Source organism: Chiloscyllium plagiosum, unplaced genomic scaffold (genome assembly GCF_037043375.1).
Source record: "Chiloscyllium plagiosum isolate Xiang-an unplaced genomic scaffold, Cpla_swu_hap1 HiC_scaffold_20, whole genome shotgun sequence".
In the NCBI taxonomy this organism is placed as follows: domain Eukaryota; kingdom Metazoa; phylum Chordata; class Chondrichthyes; order Orectolobiformes; family Hemiscylliidae; genus Chiloscyllium; species Chiloscyllium plagiosum.
The window spans coordinates 5,775,527-5,802,491 of record NW_028270158.1 but is presented as its reverse complement, the minus strand read 5'-3'; the positions used below and the strand labels follow the sequence as shown (position 1 = coordinate 5,802,491).

The 26,965-nt window shown below is 40.4% G+C and overlaps 1 protein-coding gene across 2 annotated transcripts; it reads left to right on the top strand.

Annotated features, from left to right (window-relative positions):
- Positions 1-1,765: 1,765 nt before the first annotated feature.
- Positions 1,766-26,379, top strand: rsl1d1 (ribosomal L1 domain containing 1). Of its 2 annotated transcripts, none has more exons than XM_043712116.2 (9): positions 1,766-1,809; positions 7,916-8,055; positions 9,755-9,893; positions 10,675-10,823; positions 16,438-16,539; positions 18,641-18,734; positions 19,572-19,706; positions 23,248-23,442; positions 24,702-26,379. In XM_043712116.2, the coding sequence occupies exons 1-9, from the start codon at positions 1,786-1,788 to the stop codon at positions 24,852-24,854; spliced, it is 1,131 nt and encodes a 376-aa protein (XP_043568051.2). In that variant the 5' UTR covers positions 1,766-1,785; the 3' UTR covers positions 24,855-26,379. The 2 variants fall into 2 exon arrangements, with proteins under 2 accessions (XP_043568051.2, XP_043568050.2); XM_043712115.2 differs by having other exon boundaries at positions 23,197-23,442.
- Positions 26,380-26,965: the final 586 nt, after the last annotated feature.

The following is a 26,965-nucleotide window of genomic DNA, read 5'->3' as shown; positions in this document are numbered from 1 at the left end:
GAGGGCCTATCTAGCTCCAGCTGCAGCGGCACCTCTCTCTAGCAGTGGGGTTTCTTCAGCTCTATGAGGGTGTCTCCCCACGCACTTCTCTATGTTGACCATTATCTGCTACCTACCAGCCCACTCCACCAACTCGTCAATGTCCTGTTAGAGTTCCACACTGCCCACCTCACAGTTTAAAATTCTTTCAGGTTTTGTATCATTTGTAAACTTTGAAATTGTCCCCGTGTGGGATATAAATGAATTAATGTTATTTCTGCAAGTATAAATTCTGATACAGAATAGGAATGAGAAAATACATATTCAGCAAAAAGAAAGCATGAGACGTGAATACAGAACAATGGTGGATATATGGGCAAACAGGAAAGCATCTGTTTCCCCCTTACACGGGGACACAGGAACAAACCCTAATCAAAGAGGTCAAAGTGGCCTCTGGATGGAAATAGATGCTGATAGAAGAAAAGATATGCCTAATCAATAATCTATAATAGACTGACGTCAAACACCCTTATGGGAGTCAGAGATAAGAGTTTGTCACGGACAAAACAGGATAAATAGAAGTTGTGGGATAAGTCTTAAGGAAATGAGTGACGTAAGCGAAGCAGGGAACAAACAATGGAATAAGGAAAATATGGGGATTCAAACTGTATAAATTTCAAGAGTTTGTTGGATTTGGTGTGCATTTTGTCATTACCTTACCTGGTAATGAGACAGGGCACCCACCTATAGGTGTATAAATAAATGGCGGATTCAGATATTTGTCTCGGACTGAAATTATTAAAGTGAGTGAGCTTTGGTTTCTCACACCCGCATCAGTGAAGTGGGTCTACAGTGGACTCTTGGCAGCAGTGGATTCGGGTTTGGCTGGTCTGAGACCCAGGCAAAAGTGAGGACTGTAGATGCTGGAAATCAGAGTCTAGATTAGAGTGGTGCTGGAAAGGCACAGCAGGTCAGACAGCATCCAAGGAGCAGGAAAATCGACATTTTGGGCAAAAGCCCTTCACTAGGAATGAATCGCTCCATTCCTGATGAATAATTTTAGCCCGAAATGTCGATAATTTTTTTTCCTGCTCCTCAGATGCTGCCTGACCTGCTGTGCTTTTCCAGCACCACTCTAACCCGGTCTGGGACCCGGCGACATCAGTGGTGGCTGCATTGGTGAAGTCCACTGAGGACTGATGGCAGCAGCAGCAGCGGTGGAGGTGAGATAGCGCCTGAGAATAGAGACTCCTGTTCCAACAACATGGCAAGGGGAAACATGGTGGGCCACTCCAGGCCCATTCTGAGCAGTTTCCTCATTTTGGCACACTTTCCTCATTCCTGAAGAAGGGCTCATGCCCAAACTGTTGATTCTCCTGCTCCTTGGATGCTGCCTGACCTGCTGTGCTTTTCCAGCAACACATTTTCAGCCCCATTCTGAGCAGTTAACCAAGAGGGACTGTAAAGTTGAACTTTTTTATTTCTTTATTTTTCTGCCTTTAAATTCTAAATTTTGGCTTATTTTCCTGTGTTTTAAGATGGCACCCAGAGCTAGAGAATGACGACACTATACAACACTTTTCACTGTATTTTGTAACAAAATAGATGTGGTAATAAATAAATCAAATCAAAGCTGCATAGGCCTATCTCCAGTTGTAAGGGTCTACCTCCAGCTGCAGAACCGCCTGTCTCCAGTTGGTGTCGCCCGCGAGCTCACCTTGTCCCCTCCAGCGGCTGTTGATAAAGTTTGTTGTTGAAGTTTGTGCGGCTGCGCAGTCGGGAGGGGCCTCTCCTAGCGTGGGCAAGATGGCGGCGTTGGACGGCGAGCAGGTAACGGCCGCCGTGAGCGTCCCCCAGCACCCTCGGCGTGAGAGCTGCAGTCTCCTCCGTGGCTGGTGGTCCCTCAGTCCTGGTCTGGGGGAGATCGAGTGCGTACCCGCGGGCTGGGGGCCTGTGCTGTGTGGGCCCGGGGTCTCGCGTGGTCCCTCAGGCCCGGGCCAGCCTGGAGTCGGCCGCGGTGACGGGCCATGAGATCGTGGCGGTGGCGCAGATTGAGAAACCCTTTTGAGGCAGCATCTGTCTATACCGGGTTGGAACTTTATAAAATGCCGTTTCTGCCTCCGCTGCTGTTCGTGTCCGGCCCTGGGCACCGCTCTCTGGGGAAGGCGAAGGCTTTAGAGAGAAAGAGAGAGTAAGGGTTCGGCGGGAAGGCAAGCGAATGTCCGCAGGAGAAAGTTAAAAATCTCACAACACCAGGTTATAATCCAGCAGGTTTATTTGGAAGCACCACCTTTCGAAACGCTGCTCCTTCATCAGGTGGTCGTGAAGGAGAACCATAGTACAGAATTTATAGCAAAGGATTACAGCGTCATCTAGGTTTGATCAATATCATTTCAGCTGAATGAGACTCATCTTTTGCTATAAATTCTGTATCTTATGGTCCTACTTCACAACCACCTGATGAAAGAGCAGTGCTCTGAAAGCTAGTGCTTCCAAATAAACCTGTTGGACTACAATCTGGTGTTGGGTGATTTTTAACTTTGGAAATGTGTTGCTGGAAAAGCGCAGCAGGTCAGGCAGCATCCAGGGAACAGGAGAATCGACGTTTCGGGCATAAGCCCTTCTTCAGGAATGAGGAAAGTTTGTCCAGCAGGCTAAGATAAAAGGTAGGGAGGAGGCACTTGGGGGAGGGGTGTCGGAAATGTGATAGGTGGAAAGAGGTCAAGGTGAGGGTGATAGGTCAGACTGGGGTGGGGGCGGAGAGGTCGGGAAGAAGATTGCAGGTTAGGAAGGCGGTGCTGAATTCGATGGATTTGACTGAGACAGGGTGGGGGGAGGGGAAATGAGGAAACTGGTGAAATCCGAGTTCATCCCTTGTGGTTGGAGGGTTCCTAGGTGGAAGATGAGGCGCTCTTCCTCCAACCGTCATTTTGTTGTGGTCTGACGATGGAGGAGTCCAAAGACCTGCATATCCTTGGTGGAGTGGGAGGGGGAATTGAAATGTTGAGCTACAGGGTGGTTGGGTTGGTTGGTCCGGGTGTCCCAGAGGTGTTCTCTGAAACACTCCGCAAGTAGGCGGCCTGTCTCCCCAATATAGAGGAGGCCACATCGGGTGCAGAGGATGCAATAGATGATGTGTGTGGAGGTGCAGGTGAATCTGTGGCGGATATGGAAGTTTCCTTTGGGGCCTTGGGGGGAGGTGTGGGCGCAAGTCTTGCACCTCCTGCGGTTGCAGGGGAAGGTGCCGGGAGTGGAGGTTGGGTTGGTGGGGGGTGTGGATCTGACGAGGGAGTCACGGAGGGAGTGGTCTTTACGGAATGCTGATAGGGGAGGGGAGGGAAATATATCCTTGGTGGTGGGGTCCGTTTGGAGGTAGCGGAAATGACGGTGGATGATGCGCTGTACGTGGAGATTGGTGGGGTGGTAGGTGAGGACCAGTGGGGTTCTGTCCTGGTGGCGGTTGGAGGAGCGGGAAGTGGAAGAGATGCGGTGGAGGGCATCGTCGACCACGTCGGGGGGGAAATTGCGGTCCTTGAAGAAGGAGGCCATCTGGGTTGCACGTTTTTGGAACTGGTCCTCCTGGGAGCAGATGCGGCGGAGTCGAAGGAATTGGGGGATGGCGTTTTTACAGGGGGCAGGATGGGAGGAGGTGTAGTCCAGGTAGCTGTGGGAGTCGGTCGGTTTGTAGTAGATGTCCGTGTTGATTCGGTCGCCTGAGATAGAAAGAGAAAGGTCGAGGAAGGGGAGGGAGGAATCTGAGACTGTCCAGGTGAATTTGAGGTCGGGGTGGAAGGTGTTGGTGAAGTGGATGAACTGTTCAACCTCCTCGTGGGAGCACGAGGCGGCGCCGATACAGTCATCGATGTAGCGGAGGAAAAGGTGGGGGGGTGGGGCCAGTGTAGTTGCAGAAGATGGATTGATTTTTAACTTTGTCCATCCCAGTCCAACACCGGCTCCTCCAAATCGTACATTGGAGAGTTAGTGCATACCTGATGGGCCAAATGGTCTCCTTAACACCTCTGACATTTCATTCGAATGATGTGATGCGCCGGTGTTGGACTGGGGTGCACAAATTCAGAAGTCGGGTCACCTGACGAAGAGGCCACTTCACCTGACAAAGGAGCAGTGCTCCAAAAGCTTGTGATTTCAAATAAACAGTGTTGTACTGTGACCTGGCACCATGCAACTTCTGATTCTGTGGGAAAACATCACAAAAGTGCGAGTTGATGGTGGAAGTATTCTTACTGGACTATTAGTTCAGAGACTGAGACTCTGTTCTGGGAACCTGGGTCTAAATCACAATACTCCAGATTATTGAGTTTAAATCGGAAAAATAATCTGGAATTCAAAGTCTAATGATGATCGTAAAAACACATTTGGTTACTTTAGGGAAGGAAATCTGCCATCCTTGCCTGGTCTGTTCTATATTTGACTCCTTCCTGAAGAAGGACTTATGCCTGAAACGTCGATTCTCCTGTTTCCTGGATGCTGCCTGACCTGCTGCGCTTTTCCAGCAACACATTTTCAGCTCTATATTTGACTCCAGACCTCCTGCAATGTGGTTGATTCACACCTGCCCTCTGAAGTGGCTGAGAAATGCCCTTTTCCCTCCTTCAAACAATGAATCAGTTATCCCCCATGTTGAACACCCCAAGGAGGGAGCACTGAGGGTGACAAGGGTAGAGACAAACTCTGGGTGATGGCAGAGAGTGATAGAAACAATAGGGAAAACATTAAAACAAAGACCTGTGGATTCTGGTAATGAAACAAAAACAGAAATTGCTGGAGAAACTCAGCAGCCTGGCAGCATCTGTGAAGAGAAAGGAGAGTTAACTTTTCAAGTCCAATGATTCTTTTTCAGAACAGTTCTGAAGAACAAATCAAGAGCAGTGAACTCGAAATGTTAACTCTTTTTCCATAGAATCCCTATCATGTGGAAGCAGGTAATTTGGCCCTTCAAGTCCACACCGGCCCTCTGAAGGACATTCCACCCTGTAACCCTGAATTTCCCATAGTTAACCTACCTAACTGCACATCCCTGGACACTATGGGCAATTTCCCATTGGCAATCCACCTAACCTGCCAATCTTTGGACTGTTGGAGGAAACCGGAGCTCCTGGAGGAAATCCACACAAACACGGGGAGAATATGCAAACTCCAGACAGACTGTCGCCCAAGACTGGAATTGAACCTGGGTTCCTGGCACTGCGAGGCAGCAGTGCTAACCACTGAATCACCGTGCCTTTCCTTAGCTGTTGCCAGACCTTCTGAGTTTCTTCACATTCTGCTTTTGTTTGAGAGGGAAAAATGTACTTGATCTCATCTTCAATCACATGCCTACTGCAGATGCATCAGTCTTTGAATGTATCAGTAAGAGTGACCAGCACTCTGACCTTGTGGAGATGAAGTCCCATCTTCCTGTTGAAGCTTTTCATCATGTTGTGTGGCACTACCATAAATAGAAGACACTTCAAACTTGAGGCTCATCGTCATGAGGTCCTGTGGGCTACCATCAGCAGCAGAGTTGTATTCTAACACATTGTACAGACTCATGCCCTGACATATGCCCCTCCCTACTATTACCATAGAATTTAGCCAAAGACCAACCTTGGTTCAATAAAGAGTGTAGGAGAGCATGCCAAGAGCACTACCAAAACATAAGGAGCGACCTGAATTAAACAACAGGATAAACTAATTGAGTAAACTATGCTATAAACCCAAAAGTATTTGTTTTTAGCTCCATTCATACAAAAGATAGATAATTGGTTAAGGAATAAATAAAGTAAAATAATGAACTGGCCAGATTACTGAACTGGTTTTCACAATGCGTTGTCCCAAAAACTTAGCTGATGGTTTCTCAGTTGATTTTGTGAAGGTGTTGATCAGGGTCATGTTTACAGTTTACTCAGATAAAGGCAGTAATACTTATTATTTAGTTTTCTATTCTCTGAGCTTCCAAGAGCTGCTTATTGGAACTTTCAAATCTTCAGGCTGTTGCATCAACAGCCACATGACTTCTCACGGAAAGCACTGTCCCAATTCAAGCTCTGACAATTCCCTGACAAACTCACCATCATCTTCACAAGATCCCAGGTACTTTTCAACATCTGACATTTGCTTGAGCATTAGGTTTGTTTCCAGATTTGTTGGAACCAAATTTCCAGGTATTAACCTCTTTAATAGCCAACTACTGCTTTGTGTTTTCACCGAATGCTGTTTCCCAGTAATGAAACATCTGCAGGACCTTTTGATCAGTAACAAACCTGCATTTAACTTTCAGGCCTGACCTCATGAACAAACAAAAGCTTGTTTGGTTCATTTTCCTTCCATTACCGACAGACTAAAAGTCATCTTTAATTCACAGTTCCCCGTTTAAGCTCCAAAGAAGAACTGATAAAAGAATAAAAACTAATTAAAAATTAAGCAAGTGCTCCTGCTATGTTTAGTCATAAATGGTATTGCGACAGTGAAACAACTTGCTGGAGTAGGCAACTCCACAAATATCTCCGTCCCCAATAATTGAGGAGGCCAACACATAAGTGCAAAAGGCTGGGACATTTACAGTAATCTTCAGCCAGTAGTGCTGAGTGGTTACAGTGATCTGTCTTTGCCTCATCCAGGTGTCCCCAACATCTCTCATGCCTGTCTTCAGCTAATTCAGTTCAATCCACATGACATCGAGAAAAAGCTGAAGGCTGAGAAATTGAGAACATCAGTTTAGTGACACAGAAGGGAGAAAAATTCCTTTATGCAGTAAGTGGTTAGGACCTAGATTTGGAATGTGCTGCCTGAGGGTTTGGTGGTGACTGATTCAATAGAGGCTGTTTTTGGGAAAAAATTATCTTCCACTGAAAACAGAGACAAAGCATTGGCTCAGTGTTTCTGCCATTTGAGTTTCCCATTATTACCTCACCTTTTTCATCATCTAAACGGCTAGCATTTACTTTGACTATTCTCTTCCTTTTAATATACTTGCAGAGAGTTTGGTATCTGTGCTTAAACAATACTGTTGTTTACATGTAAGTGTTACTGTTTAAAAAAAGTTTCCACTCTGCAGACCTCTGAAGCCCGTATGCTGCTGCGGCTTTCAGAAAAAAGATCAATGCATGTGCATGCCAATTGGCATGCATGACCAGAGAATGGCTGCACAGCTTAGTGGGGAACATTGATTGCAGGTTTCCTTCTCTGAAAGACATTGGTGAACCAGATGGATTTTTACAACAGTAGTGATTTCACAGTCACCATCAGCTAGCTTTTAATTTCAGCTTTATTAATTGGCGGAAGTTGAGCTCATGTCCCCAGTGCAGTCACCCTGATCTCAGATTACTAGTGACATTATCATTATACCATTAACACTGTCACCTGACTTCCTTTTACAACATGAATAAAAAGTGGTACATGATGAAAACCAAAAATTAAAGGAAATGCACAGGTCAGTCAACATTTGTAAAGAGATGGCAAGTTACTGCTACAAATGTGTATCCTCTAAAAAGGGCTCAATGAAGGCTGTACACTTGAAATATTAAACTTGGTATAATAGTCAAATGGTGCATCTCAGTTCAGGACAGAATGTGAGTTGCTGATGATGCAACCGGTGATCAACCAGCTTGCAACAGTCTCACTGTACTTGCACAAAACCTCGTCTGGTGACCTATTTGTATCTGGGAAATGTTAGTGTCCTCAGATGAGTAGATGGAAGAAAAATACAGTAAAGTGATTTTGCTAAGAATGGAAGTGATCACAGTACGTTATCAGAAAGTAAAAGCTCCAGGGCTTTGTTTATCTGTCTTTTGAATTTGAAACACCAAAGAGTATGTTTGCAGTTTTGAGACCACTGCATTAAATTCAGCAGTTCTTGAATGTTTCTTTAATGGAAAATTTACTGGTGTATTTTATCCCAAAATATTTGTATTAATTTCCCTTCACATTTCATCAGGTGGCTAAGGCTGTGAAGGCGCTGCAGGCATATGTGAAGAAAATCAGGAATGATGCAGAGCTATTCATGAATGAAAATGAGAACATAATGCTGAATGTTACAGTATGGAAGATTCCAAATCGGGAGCAAACAGTCAAAATGTAAGCCAATAGAAATAAAACGGGACATAGAAAATGCGCCAAGTTACTTGTAGTTTCCGTGACCACCTGCAAGATTTTGTAAAAATGTTGGAACAGTTTATGCTTTATTTCAAGCTGGTGAAAGTTTGCTCTTTTGCCCCTTTCCTCCTTTACCTTTAGTGAAAAGTATATATGAGGAGAGAGAATCCCAAGCTGGTTGCAAAAACTTGTTTGCTTGTAGTATGGCATTCCTGTTTGGAGCAAAACCTTCCAGTGGCCATCTTCGGAACCATACTCCACACTGCAGATAATGTCATCTTCACCTTGAAGGACAAACAATATGTATGAAGAGCTCTTGGGGGCGGATGGGGGAAGCAAAGACAAACTGAGCAGCTCAGCCAACATCTATGGAGAGAAATGCTTCAAGTCCAGTGACCCCCCCCGCCCCTTTCAGAGCCTTCAGAAGGCTCACTGGACTTGAAAAATTAACTCTGTTGCTGTCTCCACAAAGGCTGCCAGACCTGTTGAGTTTCTTCAGCAATTTCTGTTTTTGTTTCAGATTTCCAGCATCTGCAATTTTTTAATTAACCAAGCAAGGAACTTGTTTACTTTTTTAAATTTGAGGTCTCATGCATGATAACAAAATCCATGGTTGGTTTGATTTAGGCTATCTAGATAATTTATTTGTTTTAATACAGCCTTAAGTGATTCTTGTATTCCCACCAGCTGCTCTGTAATGGTAACAGTTGTGGTTAAAGGGGTTTTTCTTTGTTTGAACTAAGAACAGTTTCATTTGTCTTGAGAGGAGGAGAGTTTCACAGGAATATGAAGTTAGAATTTAGTGGAATTGGCTGTAGATCACTTACTGAAATATGCTGGATTTCACCCTGTTGAAGAAAAGTAGAGAGGAGACACTAGAGACTCTTGTCACAATTTTTTTTCAATTCACTCAAGGCATGCAAGCTATCTCATGAATTGAGTGGGAACCTATTTGAAACCTCTGATCACAAATTACACATGTTGAGAATGTATTAGGAGGTCTCAAGATAAATGGCCTTTTTCTGCTCTTAACTTCAGTGTCCATACTTTGAGATAAAATTGTGCATTGAAGAATGCTTAAGTTCATCAGGAACATCCAAAGCAGACTTTCTAAAGTAAGTTGGGTTTGACAAATTTAATAAATGTAGTAAAGCAAGAAAGTATGCTGTATATGGATGTTTAGTAATATCTCAGGAAGCTTGTTTCAAAATTTCAGTGTATTGTGCAAGAAGAAATGTAGCAGCATGGATGGAACATAAGAAGTAGGAGCAGGAGTAGGCCATCTGGCCATTCAACAAGATCATAGCTGATCTTGTCATAAACTCAGCTCCAATTACCTGCTTGCTCACCGTAACACTTAATTCCTTTGCTGTTCAAAAATCTATCTGTCTTTGCCTTAAAAACACTCAATGAGTTGGTCTCAACTTATTTAGTGGGCAGGGAATTCCACAGATTTACAACCCTTTGGGTGAAGAAGTTCCTCCTCAACAATGGAGAATTATTTGAGCAGCAGGAACCAGCAATTCATTTACACTTTGATTAGTGTACTATTGTGTCACTCTACAACTTGTTATTTAGAATTTTAATAATAATAATAGAGGAAACCAATGTTATTGGTTAATGTGGCTAATTTTTAACTTTGAACTCTGATGCTGAAGGGAGACTAATTTTATTTTTGCAGAAATCTGCCTCATGGAATTCGATCAGAGTCGACCGAAGTTTGTCTCTTCACCAAAGACGAACCAAACATGACTGCAGATCAAACAAAGAGATTCTATATAAAGCTTCTCAGCAAGCATGGCATTAAGAATATAACACGCGTAGGTTTCTAGTTTGGGCAAGTTATAAACTTGCTTTTAAAACTATATTTGTGCATTGTATTTTCGCATTGTCCATTGTTCATATTCTGTGCACTAGTATTAGCTGATTGGAATTTGTGACATAGTGTTAGCTATATTCCACCTTATCTTTGTGATTATCAGAGCATGGACAGGGAAAAATCTAAACAATTGTCTAATTAATTACCTGTTGTGCATACCTGTCCCCATGAAGATTATGCATTTCCATATTACAGATTATTGAGTACCATGTCCAAAAAATGGGAAAGATTTCAATTCTGACTGTGCATCACTACCAATAAACAGACCCATTTTGATCCCCATTTTAGTTTTGATTTTAACTCAAGATGGGGAATACAGTCTGTTCTCTCTTCCCCCAAATCACCCATGTAAAGACAAAAATATGTTCTTTCTCTCTCTCTCTCACACTACACCTGTATGTTGTGATTTCAAAATTACTTTGAATTTATTCAGTTCTTTTTTATTTGATTTTAGACCTGTGTGTAATTTTAAAAGCCATTCAAAATGTTCAATTTCTAAGTGATGTGCTTCTATTTCAATCTTTCATGGTAATGGTTCTTGAAGATGATTTGTTCAAATACAACTGCACATGTTGTCAAATAAATACGTTGAAATAAAAGGGGCTCAACCAGTGAAGCTCACTTACTGAGGAATTGATGAATTTATATATTAGTAAAGTCACATCTCCCATTGCTAGATTAGTAATCCAGTGAAAATATAATGATTTTGTTTCCTTTGTTAGGTCATTCCATATAAAACGCTGAAGACTGAATACAAGCCATATGAAGCAAAACGTCGTTTGTTGAGCAGTTTTAATCTGTTCTTGGCTGATGACCGAATAAGGCGACTTTTACCCTCCCATTTAGGCAAACATTTTTACACCTCTAAAAAGTAAGTCATGTAAATATATTGGTATAATTTTTTTTCCTTACTGTGGTATTTCTTAAGAACTGTCCTGATGAGTGCAAGACCAAATACTTCAACAAAATCCTTCCTCCAGCAGGACTGATGTTCTGTAAAACAAAACAACCATTTCATTGCAAAGTTAATTTATAATCTTACAGTACAGAAGAGGTGCTTCAGCCCAACAAATTTCCACTGTCCAAAATATACACTTTACCACACTAGCCCCATAGCCTTGAATGTTATGATATTTCAAATACTCATCCAAGTACTTTTTAACAGTTGTGTGGTTTCCTGCCTCAACTATCTTCTCAGATACAATCACCCCCCCCCCCCCCCCCCCCCCACCCCACAACCAAGGAAAAATATTTTTCCTTGAGTATCCTCTAAACCTCCTGCCTTTCACTTAAAATTATGCCTCTTGTTAATGACCCTTCAATTAAAAGAAAGAGCCGCTTTCTATCCACGCCCCTCAAGAGGTCCCCTTAACCATCTCTACTCCAAAGTAAACAACCTGACTTCTCCAGCCCATCTTCATTGCTAAACTGCTCCATCCCAGGCAACATCCTGGTGAATCTCCTCTGCACCTGCTCCAATGCAATCACATCCTTCATATAGTGTGACCAAAATTGCACAGACTACTCCAGCTGCAGCCTAACCAAAGTTGTGGACAATTCCGATATGGCCTCCCTGTTTTTAAAATCTATGCCATAACTGGAAGAGGCAGCATCTCTCTGCCTTCTTATACCCTACTTAACTACCCTGTCCAGCCACCTTCAGGGATCTGTGGAAAGGCACCCCAATGTTCCTCTGTTCTGCTTAGCTTCCTAGTGCCCTGCCATTCATTGAGTTCTCTCTTGTCTTGTTCCTTCTTCCAAAGTGCATCACCTCACATTTATCAGGATTAAATTCCATCTGCTACTGACCAATCCCTTCATATTGTCCTGTAACCTAACACCTTCCTCTTCACTGTCAACCACCCAGGCAATATTTGTATCAACTGCAAACTTACTTATAATACTCATCTACATCATTTATGAAAATCGCAAACAGTAGGGGACCCAGCACCCATTTCTGTAGTACACCAATGCACACCAGGCTCAAGTCACACAAATAGCCTTCTGCCATCATTCTCTGTCGCCTGTCACCAAGCCAGTTTTTGATGTAACTTCTATGTCCTTTTATTTTCTTTATAGTTTTCCATGTGGTACCTTGTCAATGCTGTACCCTCATTCACGTGCTTGAACACCACCTCAAAATTCCACAAACCCATGCTGACTATCCCTGATCAAACTGTACCTCTTTAAATGAAGATTATTTTTCTCCTTCATAGAATCCCTACAGTGTGGAAACAGGCCATTTGGCCCAACAGGTCCACAGCAACCCTCCGAAGAGTAACCCACCCAGACCTATTCCCCTACCCTATTACTCAATATTTCCCCTGAGTAATGCATCTAACCGACACATCCCTGAACACTATGGGCAATTTAGCATGGCCAATTCACCTAACCTGCACATCTTTGGACTGTGGGAAGAAATCAGAGCATGCAGAGGAAACGCACACAGACACTGGGAAGAATGTGTAAGCTCCACACAGACAGTCGCCAGAGGCTGGAATCGAACTTGGGACCCTGGTGCTGTGAGGCAGCAGTGCTAACCATTGAGCCACAGTGCACCCAGTACTTTCCCTACCACTGATTTAGACTCATTGCCTATCTGTGCAACCCTTATCAAGTAGAATCACATTACCTGCTGTCTGGTACCTCCCCACTGGCCATGGACAATTTAAAAATTTGGATCAGGACCTCAGTAATTTCCTCTCACTTTTTACTGAGGTTTTTTTTAAGTAAATTATACCAAAAATGCTGTTCACTGATGTTCAGTTATCCCAAAGCATAAGATCTAATTCCTCTAAAAAAGGATGGTGATTGTGGTTGAAGGCCAGTCATCCTAGTCCCAACACATCACTCCAGAATTTTCTCAGGGTAGTGATCTAGACACAATCTTCAACTGCTTCATCAATGACCTCCTTTCATGAGGCTGAAAGTAGGATTGAGTGTTAATAATTACTCCATGTTCAGTGATATTTGCAACTCATCAGGTACTGAACCAGTGCATGGCTGAATACAACACCTAGACAATAAATGGCAAGTAACATTGACACCCCATAAGTGCCAGGCAAAATTCGTCTCACAGTAGGAGAGAACCTATCCAATTCCCTGTGACATTCAGCAGTACTACTGTTGTGAATCCCTCACTATCAATATCCTAGGGAGTCACCATGAACTAGAAACTAAACTGAATTGACCATACAAATAGAACATAGAATGTTACAGCGCAGTACAGGCCCTTCGGCCCTCAATGTTGTACTGACCTGGGAAACCTATCTGAAGGCGATCTGACCTATACTATTCCATTTTCATCCATATGTCTATCCAATGACCATTTAAATGCCCTTAAAGTTGGCGAGTCTACTACTGTTGCAGCCGGCTGTTCAATGCCCCTACTACTCTGAGTAAAGACACTACCTCTGACTTCTGTCCTATATCTATCACCCCTCAATTTAAAGCTATGTCCCATCATGCTAGCATCACCATCCGAGGAAAGAGGCTCCCACTGTCCAACCTATCTAACCATCTGATTATCTTATCTGTCTCCATTAAGTCACCTCTCAACCTTCTTCTCTCTAACGAAAACGGCCTTGTGTCCCTCAGCCTTTCCTTGTAAGACCTTCCGTCCATACCAGACAGCATCCCAGTAAATCTCCTCTGAACCCTTTCCAAAGCTTCTACATCCTTCCTATAATTTGGTGACCAGAGCTGTATGCAATACTCCAAGTGTGGCTGCACCAAGCTTTTGTACAGCTGCAGCGTGACCTCATGGCTCCGAAACTCAATTCCTCTACCAATAAATGCTAACCCACCATATTCCTTCTTAACAACCCTATCAACCTGGGTGGCAACTTTCAGAGATCAATGTACATGGACACCAAAATCTCTCTGTTCATCTACACTACCAAGAATCTTACCATTTACCCAGAACTCTGCATTCTTGTTACTCCTTCCAAAGTGAAGCACCTCTCACTTTTCTGCATTAAACTCCATTTGCCACCTCTCAGCCCAGCTCTGCAACTTATCAATGTCCCTCTGTAACCTGCAATATCCTTCAGCACTATCCACAACACTACTGACCTTAGTCTCATCTGCAAATTTACTAACTCATCCTTCTATGCCCTCATGCACGTCATTTATAAAAATGACAAATAGCAGTGGCCCCAAAACAGATCCTTGCAGTACATCACTAGTAACTGAACTCCAGGATGAGCATTTTCCATCAACCAACACTCTCTCTTTTTTCAGCTAGCCAATTTCGGATCCAAACTGCTAAATTACCCTCAATCTCATGCCTCCGTATTTTGCGCAATAGCCTATCATGGGGAACCTCATCAAATGTCTTATTGAAATCCATATACACCACATCAACCGCTTTGCCCTCATCCACCTGTTTGGACACAATCTCAAAGAACTCAAGGTTTGTGAGGCACGACCTACCCTTCACAAAGCAGTGTTGACTATCCTTAATCAACTTATTCCTCTCGAGATGATTATAAATCCTATCTCTTATAACCTTTTCCAACACTTTACCCACAACAGAAGTATGGCTCGCTGATCTATAATTACCAGGTTTGTCTCTACTCCCCATCTTGAACAAGGGGACAAAATTTGCCATCCTCCAGTCTTCTGGCACTATTCCTATAGACAATCACAACATAAAGATCAAAGCCAAAGGCTCTGCAATCCCCTCCCTGAGAATTTCCCAGAGAATCCTTGGATAAATCTCATCCGGCCCAGTGGACTTAACTATTTTCACACTTTCCAGAATTGCTAACACCTCTTCCTTGTGAACCTCAATCCCATCTAGTCTAGTAGTCTGTATCTCGGTATTCTCCTTGACAATATTGTCTTTTTCCAGTGTGAATACTGATGAAAAATACTCATTTAGCGCTTCCCCATCTCTTCTGACTCCATGCACAACTTCCCACTACTATCCTTGATTGGCCGTAATCTTACTCTAGTCATTCTTTTATTCCTGATACATCTATAGAAAGCTTTAGGGTTTTCCTTGATCCTATCCGCCAACGACTTCTAAGGTCCCTTCCTGGATCTTGGCGCTCTCTTTAGGTCTTTAATGGCTAACTTGTAACTCTCAAGCGTCCTAACTGAGCCTTCACGTCTCATCCTAACATAAGTCTCCTCCTTTGTCTTGATAAGAGCTTCAACTTCTTTAGTAAAGCACGGCTCCCTTGCTTGACAACCTCCTGCCTAACAGGTACACACTTATCAAGTACACGTAGTAGCTGTTCCTTGAATAAGCTCCATATTTCAATTGTGCCCATTCTATGCATCCTAAATCCTGCCTAATCGCGTCATAATTTGCTCCCTCCACTACCCTCTCATAGCACTGTCTACCATGCACAATACATCTTGCAGCAACTCGTCAAACTTCGGCAACACTGTTCAAACACATGACCTCTACTATTTTGAAGAACAAGAACAGCAGACATTTGCAAACCTCCGTCTTCGGGTCTTCTCCATCCTTATTGAAACTGTTTTGCTGTTCCTTCATTGTGGAGCTCCATTCCTATAAGTAATAGTTGCTGATATGATATGGTAAAATGAAGCAGCAAATCTGCATATGGCAAGATTAATAAATACCTTTTAATGAAGTTTGTTGACAGATGGAAATTGACCAGCAAACTGATAAATCTGTTCTGTTTCTTTCTGAATAGTGTCATGAAATCTTTAAAACAAGGGCAAGCAATAACTTTTCAACTGAAATATATATTTTGTTTTGCACCAGTGCTCAGTAACATATTAAAGTGTTAATCTAGGTTATTCACTAAAATCTTGAGAGTTGAGTCTCCTGTCCCAGAGGTGATGTTATTACCACTGAGACTTATCTGGCCTCAAGTCAGTTGTTGAGTGAAAACAAAAAATGCTGGAGATGATAGCTGGTCAGGCAACATCCATGGAGAGAAAGCAAGCTAACGTTTCGAGTCTAGATGACTCTGTCACAGGGCCAGAGTCATCTAGGCTGGAAACGTTAGCCTGTTTTCTACCCATGGATGCTGCCTGACTCGCTATGATCTCCAGCACTTATTGTTTTCAGTTCAGATTCCAGCATCTGCAGTAATTTGCTCTTACCAAGTTATTTGTCATTGATTTGGAGCCATGCATAGTTTCCATTCCTTAGATGCAGGTTTATAATGGTTGTTGCCATCTTGATTATGTAGGCAGCCGCAAAAGTAAATGTGTGGTGAAATTCTTGTGACTCTCCCATTCTAAGTTCAGATAGTTAGTGTGCAAGGGTGATTGGTACTTGCATTGCAGAAAGTGTTCTTTCTGAAGTTAATATGCAAGTTAGAAAATCACAGAAACATATTAATAGTGGTTGCATGAGCTCATTTGGAAAACCTGTAGCTGTCTTGTCTGTTAATCCTGTCAAACTCTTAATGCAGTCTTTGTGAGCAGTGTAGCCATGCAATTTTTTGAGCATTTTCTTGTGTATTGTCAGCTCAATTTATTTTGGTTTTTGTTTTCAGAGCACCTCTGTCGGTAAAGCTAACTTCAAGGAATCTTGCAAAAGATCTAAACAAATTAATCCAGGGTACAATCCTTTCCGTGAACAAGAAAGGCAGCTGTTAGTGAGTATTGAGGCACATCACTGCATCATGTGTTCCTTAAGTTTGAGAAGATCTAACTGTATTTTGTCTACTGAAAACATTTCCTTTTCGTTTGCAAAACATATTCAAATGGAGTTAACAAGTAAAAGAATGAAAGTTCCTACAGTAGTCTAAATTATGTGAACTTGCAAATTCCAGGTTTTGCTCTCAACAAATCTAATGTTGCTTATTTTGAAAAAGGCCTTGTTTTTCTTCTTTGTTAATTTTACTTAAAGACTCTATCCTTCCAAATTTCTGAGGACAGCAGTTGCTGGGTATTTCTGTTGCTCATATCTGAGTGCTCTTGCTGCCATGACCATGCAAGTATGTGTACTTGCTGCACAGCACAGCTTATTTAATCACAAACATGCTTTGATACCAGTGCTTCATTTAATTCTACACAAGTCTGTGAACAAAGTGATCAGCTGCTCTTTTAGCTGACACGTGGTCTCCTCTATTTGTCAGCAATTTAAAATTAGACTCTTGATTTGAAATGTCAGCGAACAGAGCAGTATTCTTATCATTTTCAGGAATAACTATTAAGTGGTTTTTAAAAAAGAGCAGGACTCAAAAATAGGAACAGTGAGTTCTCTGGCAAAAGTGATGTAATTAAAGAGAATAAGCAGCTCGTCATGTTGAAGTATTCTGATAGAGTGAAAACTAGGCATTTAAAAGCAATTAATTAAAAGCATAAAATAAAGTTTGAGGTATGTATATAGGATTACGGTAGAAACTGAAATTATCATTTCTCCATTAATATTTTTAATTTTTTAAGTTTAATGATCTCTAATTGTGAACTCATTGGACCATTGAGTCCATGATCATGCTGCAAGGTGTAATTTTTTCACTTCCTTCGAATCGTGCAGTACGTAAGAGGCCTTTAGGCCCATTGCATCCACATCATAAAAAAAACAAACTCTACACTAGTCCATCTTCCCAGCACTTGGCTCATAGCCTTGAATGTTATAACATTTCAAGTGCTCATTCAACTACTTTTTAAAGGCTGTGAGGTTTCTGACTTCAGCTACCCTCGCAAACAGTGCATTCCAAATTTCCACTATCCTCTGGGTGAAAAAAACTTGTCCTCAAACCTTCTGCCTTTCAACTTAAAGTTGTGTTCCGTTGATCCTTCAATTAAGGATAACTTTTGCAGTAAGACTAAAAGTTTAGAGGGGTATGTTCACATTAGATCCCTGATTCCTGATTGTCTGGAAACTGAGCGACTTAAGCATAGAATGTCTAAGGATGATTTTTGGATTTTTCTGTTTAACTATGCATGTGCAGATTCCAGCGTTTAATGTTTTACTGAATTAAAGGCACTGTGTAAATGTAAATTGGTGGTACTAACAGGACTAAACATTCAGTTTCAGAGAAGTAATAACAATTAATGATAATTTTGACATTGTCACAACAAAATCTGATCCAGTTCTGTATTTTTATTTCACCTGAATTGATTGTCTGATTGTTGGTTTGATAGTTGCCTGGTAATGTGGTTTTTCAATTCAGTGAAGTGCTGCGGATTACAATAGCACAAACTAATGACTAGTGGGGTCGTAATAAGGTTCAGCAATCTCAGTAACCTGTATATTTTTTAAAACAAGTCTGTTCCCAATCAATTCCTGAACATCCAATTTAACTGTGGAGCCGCATAAATGCTGTATAGTGCTTTCAATCAGTCAGTGCTAACTAAATAACTTACTCCAAGCTTCGAGCCAGCCTGTCTATTTCTCTACAGCCTGGCTGAAGCCTTCACTGTTCTATGCTGACGTGATGGCCTTGAACCTTGGACAACTTTTGGATTATTTTTCACTTCTGATCAACATCAGACACTGTGCCCTGGAAATTTAAACAGATTCTAGATGTTGTTTGAATTACCAGATGGTAATTTCAGAAATACTAATTGTTCATTATTGGCTCAATGTGAATTTGCAAAACTGAATAAATCTAAATGGTCTTGACAGCAGAGTTGGTTACATTAAGTAACTTTAGGGAAAATTAAGTGTAAGATATTTCATGGTTTGTTATTATTTGTGTGAAAGATGCATGTGTAATTTCCTGGTGTGTTTTCTGCTTTTTTTTCCAGCACCACCATTGTAGCTCATACTGGAATGAAACCACAGGAAGCCGTGGAAAATGTTACTGCAGCTGTTCGTGTTATTGCACAAAAGTTGCCCATGGTATGTAGGAAATTGTACCCTTGTTGGGAATATAAATGATCACGTGTACGCCTGTAACTATCCTTTGAACTGCATGTACACCACACCTAGGATGATTTTGACTTATTACTTTAACTGTCATCTTTTCTTTGCTTTGCCCTTCCTCCAACTCCCCTCTCTTGCAGTAATTAGCAATTTTTGTTTTGTTCTTTTAGTATAGACTATGTAGGTTGTTGCAAGTGACGGAAAGTCGGGGTTTAAAACAAAAGTTTCCAGTTCAGTAGTGGAATCTGTAAAGTGCTAAAGTAAATGAGATCCATAAAGCTGAGAAAAAAGAAATCCCAAAACGCCTCCGAGCAAAAGAATTGAGCATCGGGAATTTATATTTTAAAACTGCTACTGTAACAATCAAATCCAAAGACAATGTAAAATTAAGCATATCTTAAGAGACAAAACAACTAATGGTGATTAACTTTTACCCATTGTTAACTCTAATCCTCTGTTTTGAACTTTACTTCAAACCCAGGTGCCATGACATTTTGAGAGAGTTTTCACCATGTATCACTTGTTTTGAGAGAACTCATAAAATTTAGCAATAGTCCTCCTGTTTTTGACATAATTTCCTATCCTTTTTTTTTTGTTTAACACAGTCACAAATATGGTTACAAATTGTTGCTTTGTGAATTTGCTAAACTGATCATGAAAATATGGGGAATATATTTTTACAGTGTTTGTTAAGGGGAGATAATTGATTTTTATTTGTCTTCTCATTAGGAGGATCTGTTGAAATGTTGTAAAGTTAAGCCTAATTTATTTCTGATAAAGTTGTCCCAATAATGTTTTCTTTTCTGGTGGCAGCAATGGAAAAATGTGAAAGTTCTTCACTTGAAAACACCAGCTTCTATTGCTCTTCCCATTTATGCATCTGGGTTGCAGAACCTTCAGGATCTACAGGAAAGTCTTCAAGAGTCTCTCAACAAACAGCACAAAGCAGTAAGTAAACAACATTCATATTTTTTATAAGAACAGTTACCATATATGTTCACTTGAAATGCAGTAAAGACAACTTTGCTTTTACAAACATTTGCATTGATATAGCATCTTCAACATCAATAATATAAAAAGCATGGAAAGGGCTGAGGCTTGAGAAGCTGGATGTCAAACCAGATATTGAAAAGACTTGCTTTACATAAGTTTAACTGCCTATGAAGTAGATCAGAAGTAATGGTTGTGTGAAAAATTTTTAGCTAATTTGCACAAAGCACAGTCCCACAAGCAAACATGAAAGAAATGACCAGATAATTTGTTATCATGCCTAGTTGAAGAATAAATACTAGCCAAGGCATCAAAACAACTTCTGTTTTCCTTTTTGAATGGCAGATAATGCCTATCAGACTGGGCAGCTGGGATCTTGGTCTAATATGTCGGCCATAATGTGGCATTTCTGACTTTGCAGCATTTCCCTCGTGATTTCATGGAAGTGTCAGTCAAGATGATGTGTGATTGGGCTTTAATGGTAGAGGTTTGTGATAGTGGTAAGTATTAGAGTGGATATGAAGTTGAATAGGATGTCAAAATCAAAATTGTCTTGGTCAGCCTGAGACACCACCCAGCGTAGTAGAGAGAATTCAAGGCAAAGGTATGGAGCTTGTAATACTTTTCCTAATATTTAACAACACGGAATAGTGATGCTAGATAAAAAGGTTACAGTGGTGCTGGTGTGCAGCTGGGCATTGATGATACCCAGCTCCACCTCACTATCTGATTGCTTGTCTGAAATAATGCAGTAATAGATGAGTAATGACTGGGAAATGTTTACTATCAACTGTTCAAAATCATGCCAATTTGTTCATCAAGCTGTATTACACATTGAGTCATAGTTCTTAATAATAAGGCAGGGTGCCACCAGAGGAGAAAAGAAACTGGGATCTCTTGCTACCTTGATATGCTCCCCCATGTGTGGAAAGATTTGTGTATTGACAATGCTACCTTGATATGCTCCCCCATGTGTGCAAAGATTTGTGTATTGACAATCAGCTTGCTGAGTCATACGAGGACCCACAGCAAAATTCACTTCCCTGAGTAGACCTTATCTTTCCAGTGAGGAATAGCCGGTTACCTTTGTACTTTGAAATTACTTCACTAATTCCATTTTAAGTGTCCATTAGTGTCCCTGCCTCTGATCCAGAAGCTCTAAAATCAGTGCCACTCTAGAACTGGGTGGCCAAGGAAGCATCATTCATAATGTGCGAAGTACATTGAGTATCAACTTGTGTAAATCCTTACAACATGTATCAGCGGCACGAGGTAAAAGAAAGATTCCTGGTCTGTCAAACAATGGAATGAAAGTTGGACTTTCCACCATCACTACAACATGCTTGAAAGAATGTACGTTGCCACAGCAATTCTGACTCCTCAGGAAATCCAGTTGACTAGACAGCGTGTGGATTATGAATTTAGAATATGTGTGAACAGACAAGAGCCTGGCAAATTGGACTTGGTGTGTTCCTTGTTCCATCATAACAGTTAATCTCTTGAAATAAACAGAATAGCTGCAAACAAGGTTTTGCCTCTGCTGTAAAATGTCTGGATTATTGTTTTCAACTGTATGTTTTTAATGGCTTGCGCTGCATGCATAAGCCACATGCAACCATGATCTGAAGATATTGTGATTTGTTAGTAATTACCATTGGATGGTTTAATAATAAATTTAGCCAAAAGTAAATTTGTGACAACAAGAGTAACTTGTTTGGGACATATTGTTGATGAAGGAGAGAAGTGTCGTCAAGGTCAGTGAATGTTAAGATTCTAATAGAATTCCCTAATAATAAAACTGAGTGAGAAATCAAGGTTTTAAGAACATGTGGATTTTATTGGAAATTTGTACATAATTTCAGCACAATAGCTGTACCTTAACAATCGAAAGTTGTATGGTCAGCAGATGCTAAGCAACATTTGAGAAGCTGACAGCAATCTCAATAAATGAACCAGTGTTCGTCGCCTCTGACTTTTCCAGGCCTTTCCAAATGGCAATTGACACTGGTGATTGGCACTTTGGTGCTGTCTTGTTATGGGATACTAAATTGGGAATAAAGACGCCAGTGAGGTACTTTTCCAAGAAACTAAGCGTATATCAGAAGATGTACTTAACCATGGAAAAAGAGACTCTGAGGTTATTGTTGGCTCTTCAGCGCTTTGAGATCTGTATCAGACGTGGGAATAAGAGAGTGCTAATTTACACTGATCAAAATCCATTGGCCTTCATTGAAAAGTTTAATATTTAGAACGCCAGCCTATTCAGATGGAGTCTTGTTACAACCATTTAATATAAAGATTATTCATCTCACTGGAAAAGATAATGTAATTGCAGGTGCATTGTCCCAAATATTGAAATCAGTTAAAAGTTTAAGAAATACTAAGACTGTATTGGGGTGAGGGGGCATGGTAAGTCTTTTGTTTTATTGTTAATCTATAGCTTGCTTTGTAATGAAACACTTTTTTGAAATGATGTTTCATTTCCTTAAGGCATTAAGGAATATGTCTTTTTATTTTTGGGCTTGCCAAAATTGTGAACTGAAATGAGAAAGGAATATCTTAAAACTAGTGTTTTGAAAGGATGGCTGCATGACGATCATTGCAAGTATCATAAAAACTGTTTGAACAAATGTTAATTGAAGTGGTTGGAGCCAAATTAGCGATGTGATTCAGTATACGGATGCAGCTGGGTGGTAGTGAGTAGTTGATTGGTCTATGGAACAATGATCCTGCTGAATTTTATTTCTTCTGCATGTGTCACTGAAGTTCATGTGCAAACGTGACTTCCAGAAGTTAATGCTGGAAATAGTGTTGGTGTGTCAGTTACCGTGTGTGGATGTGGAGCGGTCAGACAGTTTCAAGGGGATGCTATTATATACAAGTGACTCGTTACCAATGACAAAGGCAATCCAATTGATATGTGACCTGTTGTCAGGTAACAGAACAACATGGATTCAGAAACAAGTTACAGAGAAGGGATTTGATTTCCAAGAGCGTAGAAGTGGTCTCTCTCTTCTCTGCAGTCAAAACTCATTTTACACTAGAAGAAAATCAGTTAATCTTTCCTTTAACAGTCACAATAAGCCACAACGTTTAATTGATAAATCAGACACATCTTACAAATGATCCAGCCACCCTCTGGTGTTTGTAAGCCAGTGGAAGCATTTGGAAAAGAAAAGCCAGGAAGAAATTTTTGGAAGAGCAAGAACCAACTCAACAGAATTTGTAGACAAAGATTACTGAGCTATCTTTGCAGGTCTTCCCCACTGTCTTTGCATTCTCCGTGTTTGTGTGATGTAAGAGGGTTTATAAGGGAATTAGAGTATTAATTTATAATGTATATGACAGTTTATGACTATTTACCTGTAGCTAGACTCTTAATTACTTGTAATACAGAGTAATTCTTCTTAATTTCTGAAATTTAGTCTTTGCCTTCTATCAACTTCAGCCTGAAAATCAAGTAATATCTCAAAATATTTTCACTATGAACATTTTTCAGAAGAAGCAGAGGAAGACAAGAATTGTGAAATCAAAAATTCTGTCTACTGCTGTTAAACGTGTTCTTGTTAAGACAGTGGAGAAGAAGTCAAAAAAATCAAAGCCTTCTATTGCCAAGAAACTCTCCACGGAGGAAGAAATACCACAGCTAGTTCCCATTGAAGAGCAACCGGTCACAAAGAAGGCAAAATTGCAAGTAAGTCATCCCCTATCTCCTGACTGTCCCCACAATGAAGTGAGCCAGGGCTCCTTTTGAGATCTGCTACAGCAACATGGATGCATCAAATCTGGAACTTCACCAGATGAAGGATTCCCTCGTTCAAATCTCTCTCCTCTCCTTTCAAGGTTGTTTGGTTTTCTGATATCATAATTATTTTTATTAAGTATTTTGGATTACCACCTCAATAAATACAGTAAAATTCGTGTCATCCACAATGCTCTACGAGCCACAATCACTGGTATCCCCTCTGATCGCAAGCTATTTTCTCTTTGAGATTGATTTGTTTATGCTGATTGCATTTGTGCTTATTTCTCCATCTTTAGCAAACACAGAATGCAATATAAATCTCTCTCTAACCAGCCAGAAAGTAGTGCAAGAGGAACAAGGCAGCATGATGAGCGCTGTGCAGTATTTGTTTTCATGTCAGCAATTCCTTTCTCTGTTTTAAGTGATTGTTTTCTCTACTATGCTTTATACACGGTGTCTTTGTTGTCTTTAACTTTCAGCTCATCCTTCCTGAGACGCTGAAATGCATCACAGCATAAGTCAATGCATATCATTTCAACACCACCTCATTACTGTTGCTGTTGTAGTAACTCTCCACATAAATACATATTTGTTTTATTTTTGGCATCATCTGTTCCTGATGTGTGCTGGATGGCACAGATTTTACTCTGGTTTGTTTAACACGCCATTTTTGGACCTTTTTTTCCTCTGCTAAACGCACATTTCTGTGTCTGTAGGTGTTTTCACATATGGACGCAATCGTAGCCATTATTGTGTTGTCTTAGGTTTCTACCTAATTGACTTTAAATATGATGTACTGTTGGATCCTGTTGAAGATGCTGGATAATTCTCAGAGCTGAACTTTGTAAAGGTTGCGGAAGATTTATGATTTTCTTGTTGCTTTTAAATCACAGTTGTATAAAAAATGCACTCAGTCTCACTTGGCTTCTGCCAACCTTATAAACAGTCAAGAGAATTCTTAGCTGAGATGATACAATGAAGAGTAGAAAATTATAAGAATTTTAATTGTTCTCCCTTATATGAGCATGTGCTTTTGTGTGCAACAGAGACACTTAACTGCGTAGTTAATTTAAAGTGAACTATTTGCCATTTATGGTATTGAAAATTGAGTTCTCTTATAAAACTGGTCAGAGAGGACATGTTGGTCTATTTAAGATTGTATGTATTAAATGTCCTTACTAATTTTTTTTTTCTCTTTTTCTGAGCAGAAATTAAATGGAGAAAACCATACCACCCCGAAGCGAGTTAATGGAAGTGAGAAGCCAGTTGGTAAGAAACAACAGAAATTAAAAAACAAAAAAAGGCAGAAAGCAGCTAAACAGAACACAGGAAACCAAGGACTACAAACTCCAAGTTCATGATGGAAATGACTTCAGACATAAAACCATGAAATGAAAATCAATATGAGAGTACTGCACTGAAGGAAACTCTTTTTAAAAAAAAACGCCACTGAAGTCAGTAGGAGAGAAATTTGTGAAGTCAACAACAAAAGCTCCTAAACAAAAACAAAAGATGCTCTGGTCTGCTTGAGCCTTGGTGGCAGAAGCCAAGTGAGATTGAGTGCATTTTTCATACAGTGTATGATTTAAAAACAATTAGAAAGACATAAACCTTCTGTAGCCTTTACAAAGTTCACCTTTGAGTATGGTGTAGATCCTTTCTTCAAAACTGGTAATAAATTCTTTGCTATTTCAAGTGGTCTGTCAAATACACATCGTGTTGATTCTTTTTGTTTAAATATACATGACATTGTTTAATAATCTAAATGAGACCTGTTTGTTGATCACTGTGGTAACAATCTGAAGAAAGTGTCTCATCTGCAGCAGAATGGAAATTGTCACCAGTGCATCAATCATGAGAACTGAGGAATAAAATGCCAAGTTTAACAGCTTTATGAGCATAAATAGGAACAGGAATAACTAACTGTAACTAAAAGTAAAGTAAAAATAAAAAGGTTGCTGAGACCTTAATTTCTTTGTAAACTATGTCACCAGTTATCATGATCTCTAACGTCATAGTTTAGGTATTTGCCTTATTGTCTCGTATTCTCCCTCAGTTATCCACCAGTTTCCAGCTAAATTGCTGGGAATTGACTTGTGATCATACAGCTGATGATAACTGTTCGCAAAAGAAAAATATTGCAGATGCTGGAAATGTGAAATTAAAAAACGAAATGCTCAAAATAATCAGGTCAGGCAGCATCTGTGAAGTTGCAGTTAATGAGAGTCATCATGACCTGAAACATTAATTGTTCCTCTTCCCAGATTGTATTTTACCTGATTTCTGTATTGGCTTGATTTGTCCTCTATTTTATTTCTTTTCCCTTATTCCCCTGTTAAGGAGCGTTGCACATCAGCTTTGGGAGGCTTACTAATGGCTAAACAATGGCAGGTGCTCAGGAGTGTGAACCTATGCCCATTACAGAGAATGCATTTAGGTAGCAGTCAAAATGGATGAAAAGACAATTATACACTGGTGGGAAACTAACTATAGGATAAGATTGTCTCCCCTTTTAATTTTTGCATCTGTTGCTCTCCATTAACTTTCAATTACAACAGCCAAGCAGAAACATTTATTTTAATGCATGTGTCGGAAGCAAATAAGACAAGGCAGACTGTTAAATTTTAATGATCTGTTAGTGTCTTGAGGGAAATCCATTGCAGGGTTTATATAAAGTTTCCAGTGCATCTGAATTTGTTCCAGTGCTATTAATTGTGTGTCCATATATGTGCTGAACTTGGCTAATCCTCCTTTGTGCTTTACCCTGTGTAAACATTTCTCATGAGAACTGTCATTTGAAATGTAAGCTGTAGTCAACTTTGTTTATTAATAGTATATCAGACATCCAGAAACCAAATAAAACATTTTTATCCAATTGTAGCTTTATATTTGCATGATATATGTTTTGTCATTTTTCATTTTTGGAAGTAACTAGGGTGTAGATACAGGATGTATTGTCCTAACATTGCTGATTATAGTTTAATTTAAAACCTCAACTTATTATTTAAGCTTTCTAATGTATGTTTAAAACAAGTTTACAGTTGAGGAATTTAAATTCAATTAATTAAATAAAATAACATATCGTTAATGCAGACCATAAAGTGATTGGATTGTCATAGATAAAAACTGAAAGAACTGCAGATGCTGAAAATCAGAAAGAAAAACAGAAATTGCTGGAAAAACTCAGCAGGTTGAGCAGAACCTGTGGAGAGATATCAGTTAACAGTGATCAACCCTTCCTCAAAACTGGATTATCGTAGAAGCTGTTTTCTTTATTACTGTTCATCAGGAAAAGAAATGCTAATCCTCACCAGGTCTGGAGGTGCAACATGTTTAACTCCAGTTTAAACTGGCCTAGCCAGGTGCTCAGTTATATCAAACTATAATCAAAAATGTTGGAAAAGCAAATTACCTAATACTGACCTAGTCACTAGATTCATCTTTGTGGTGCTTTGGCAGTGTACCTATCTCT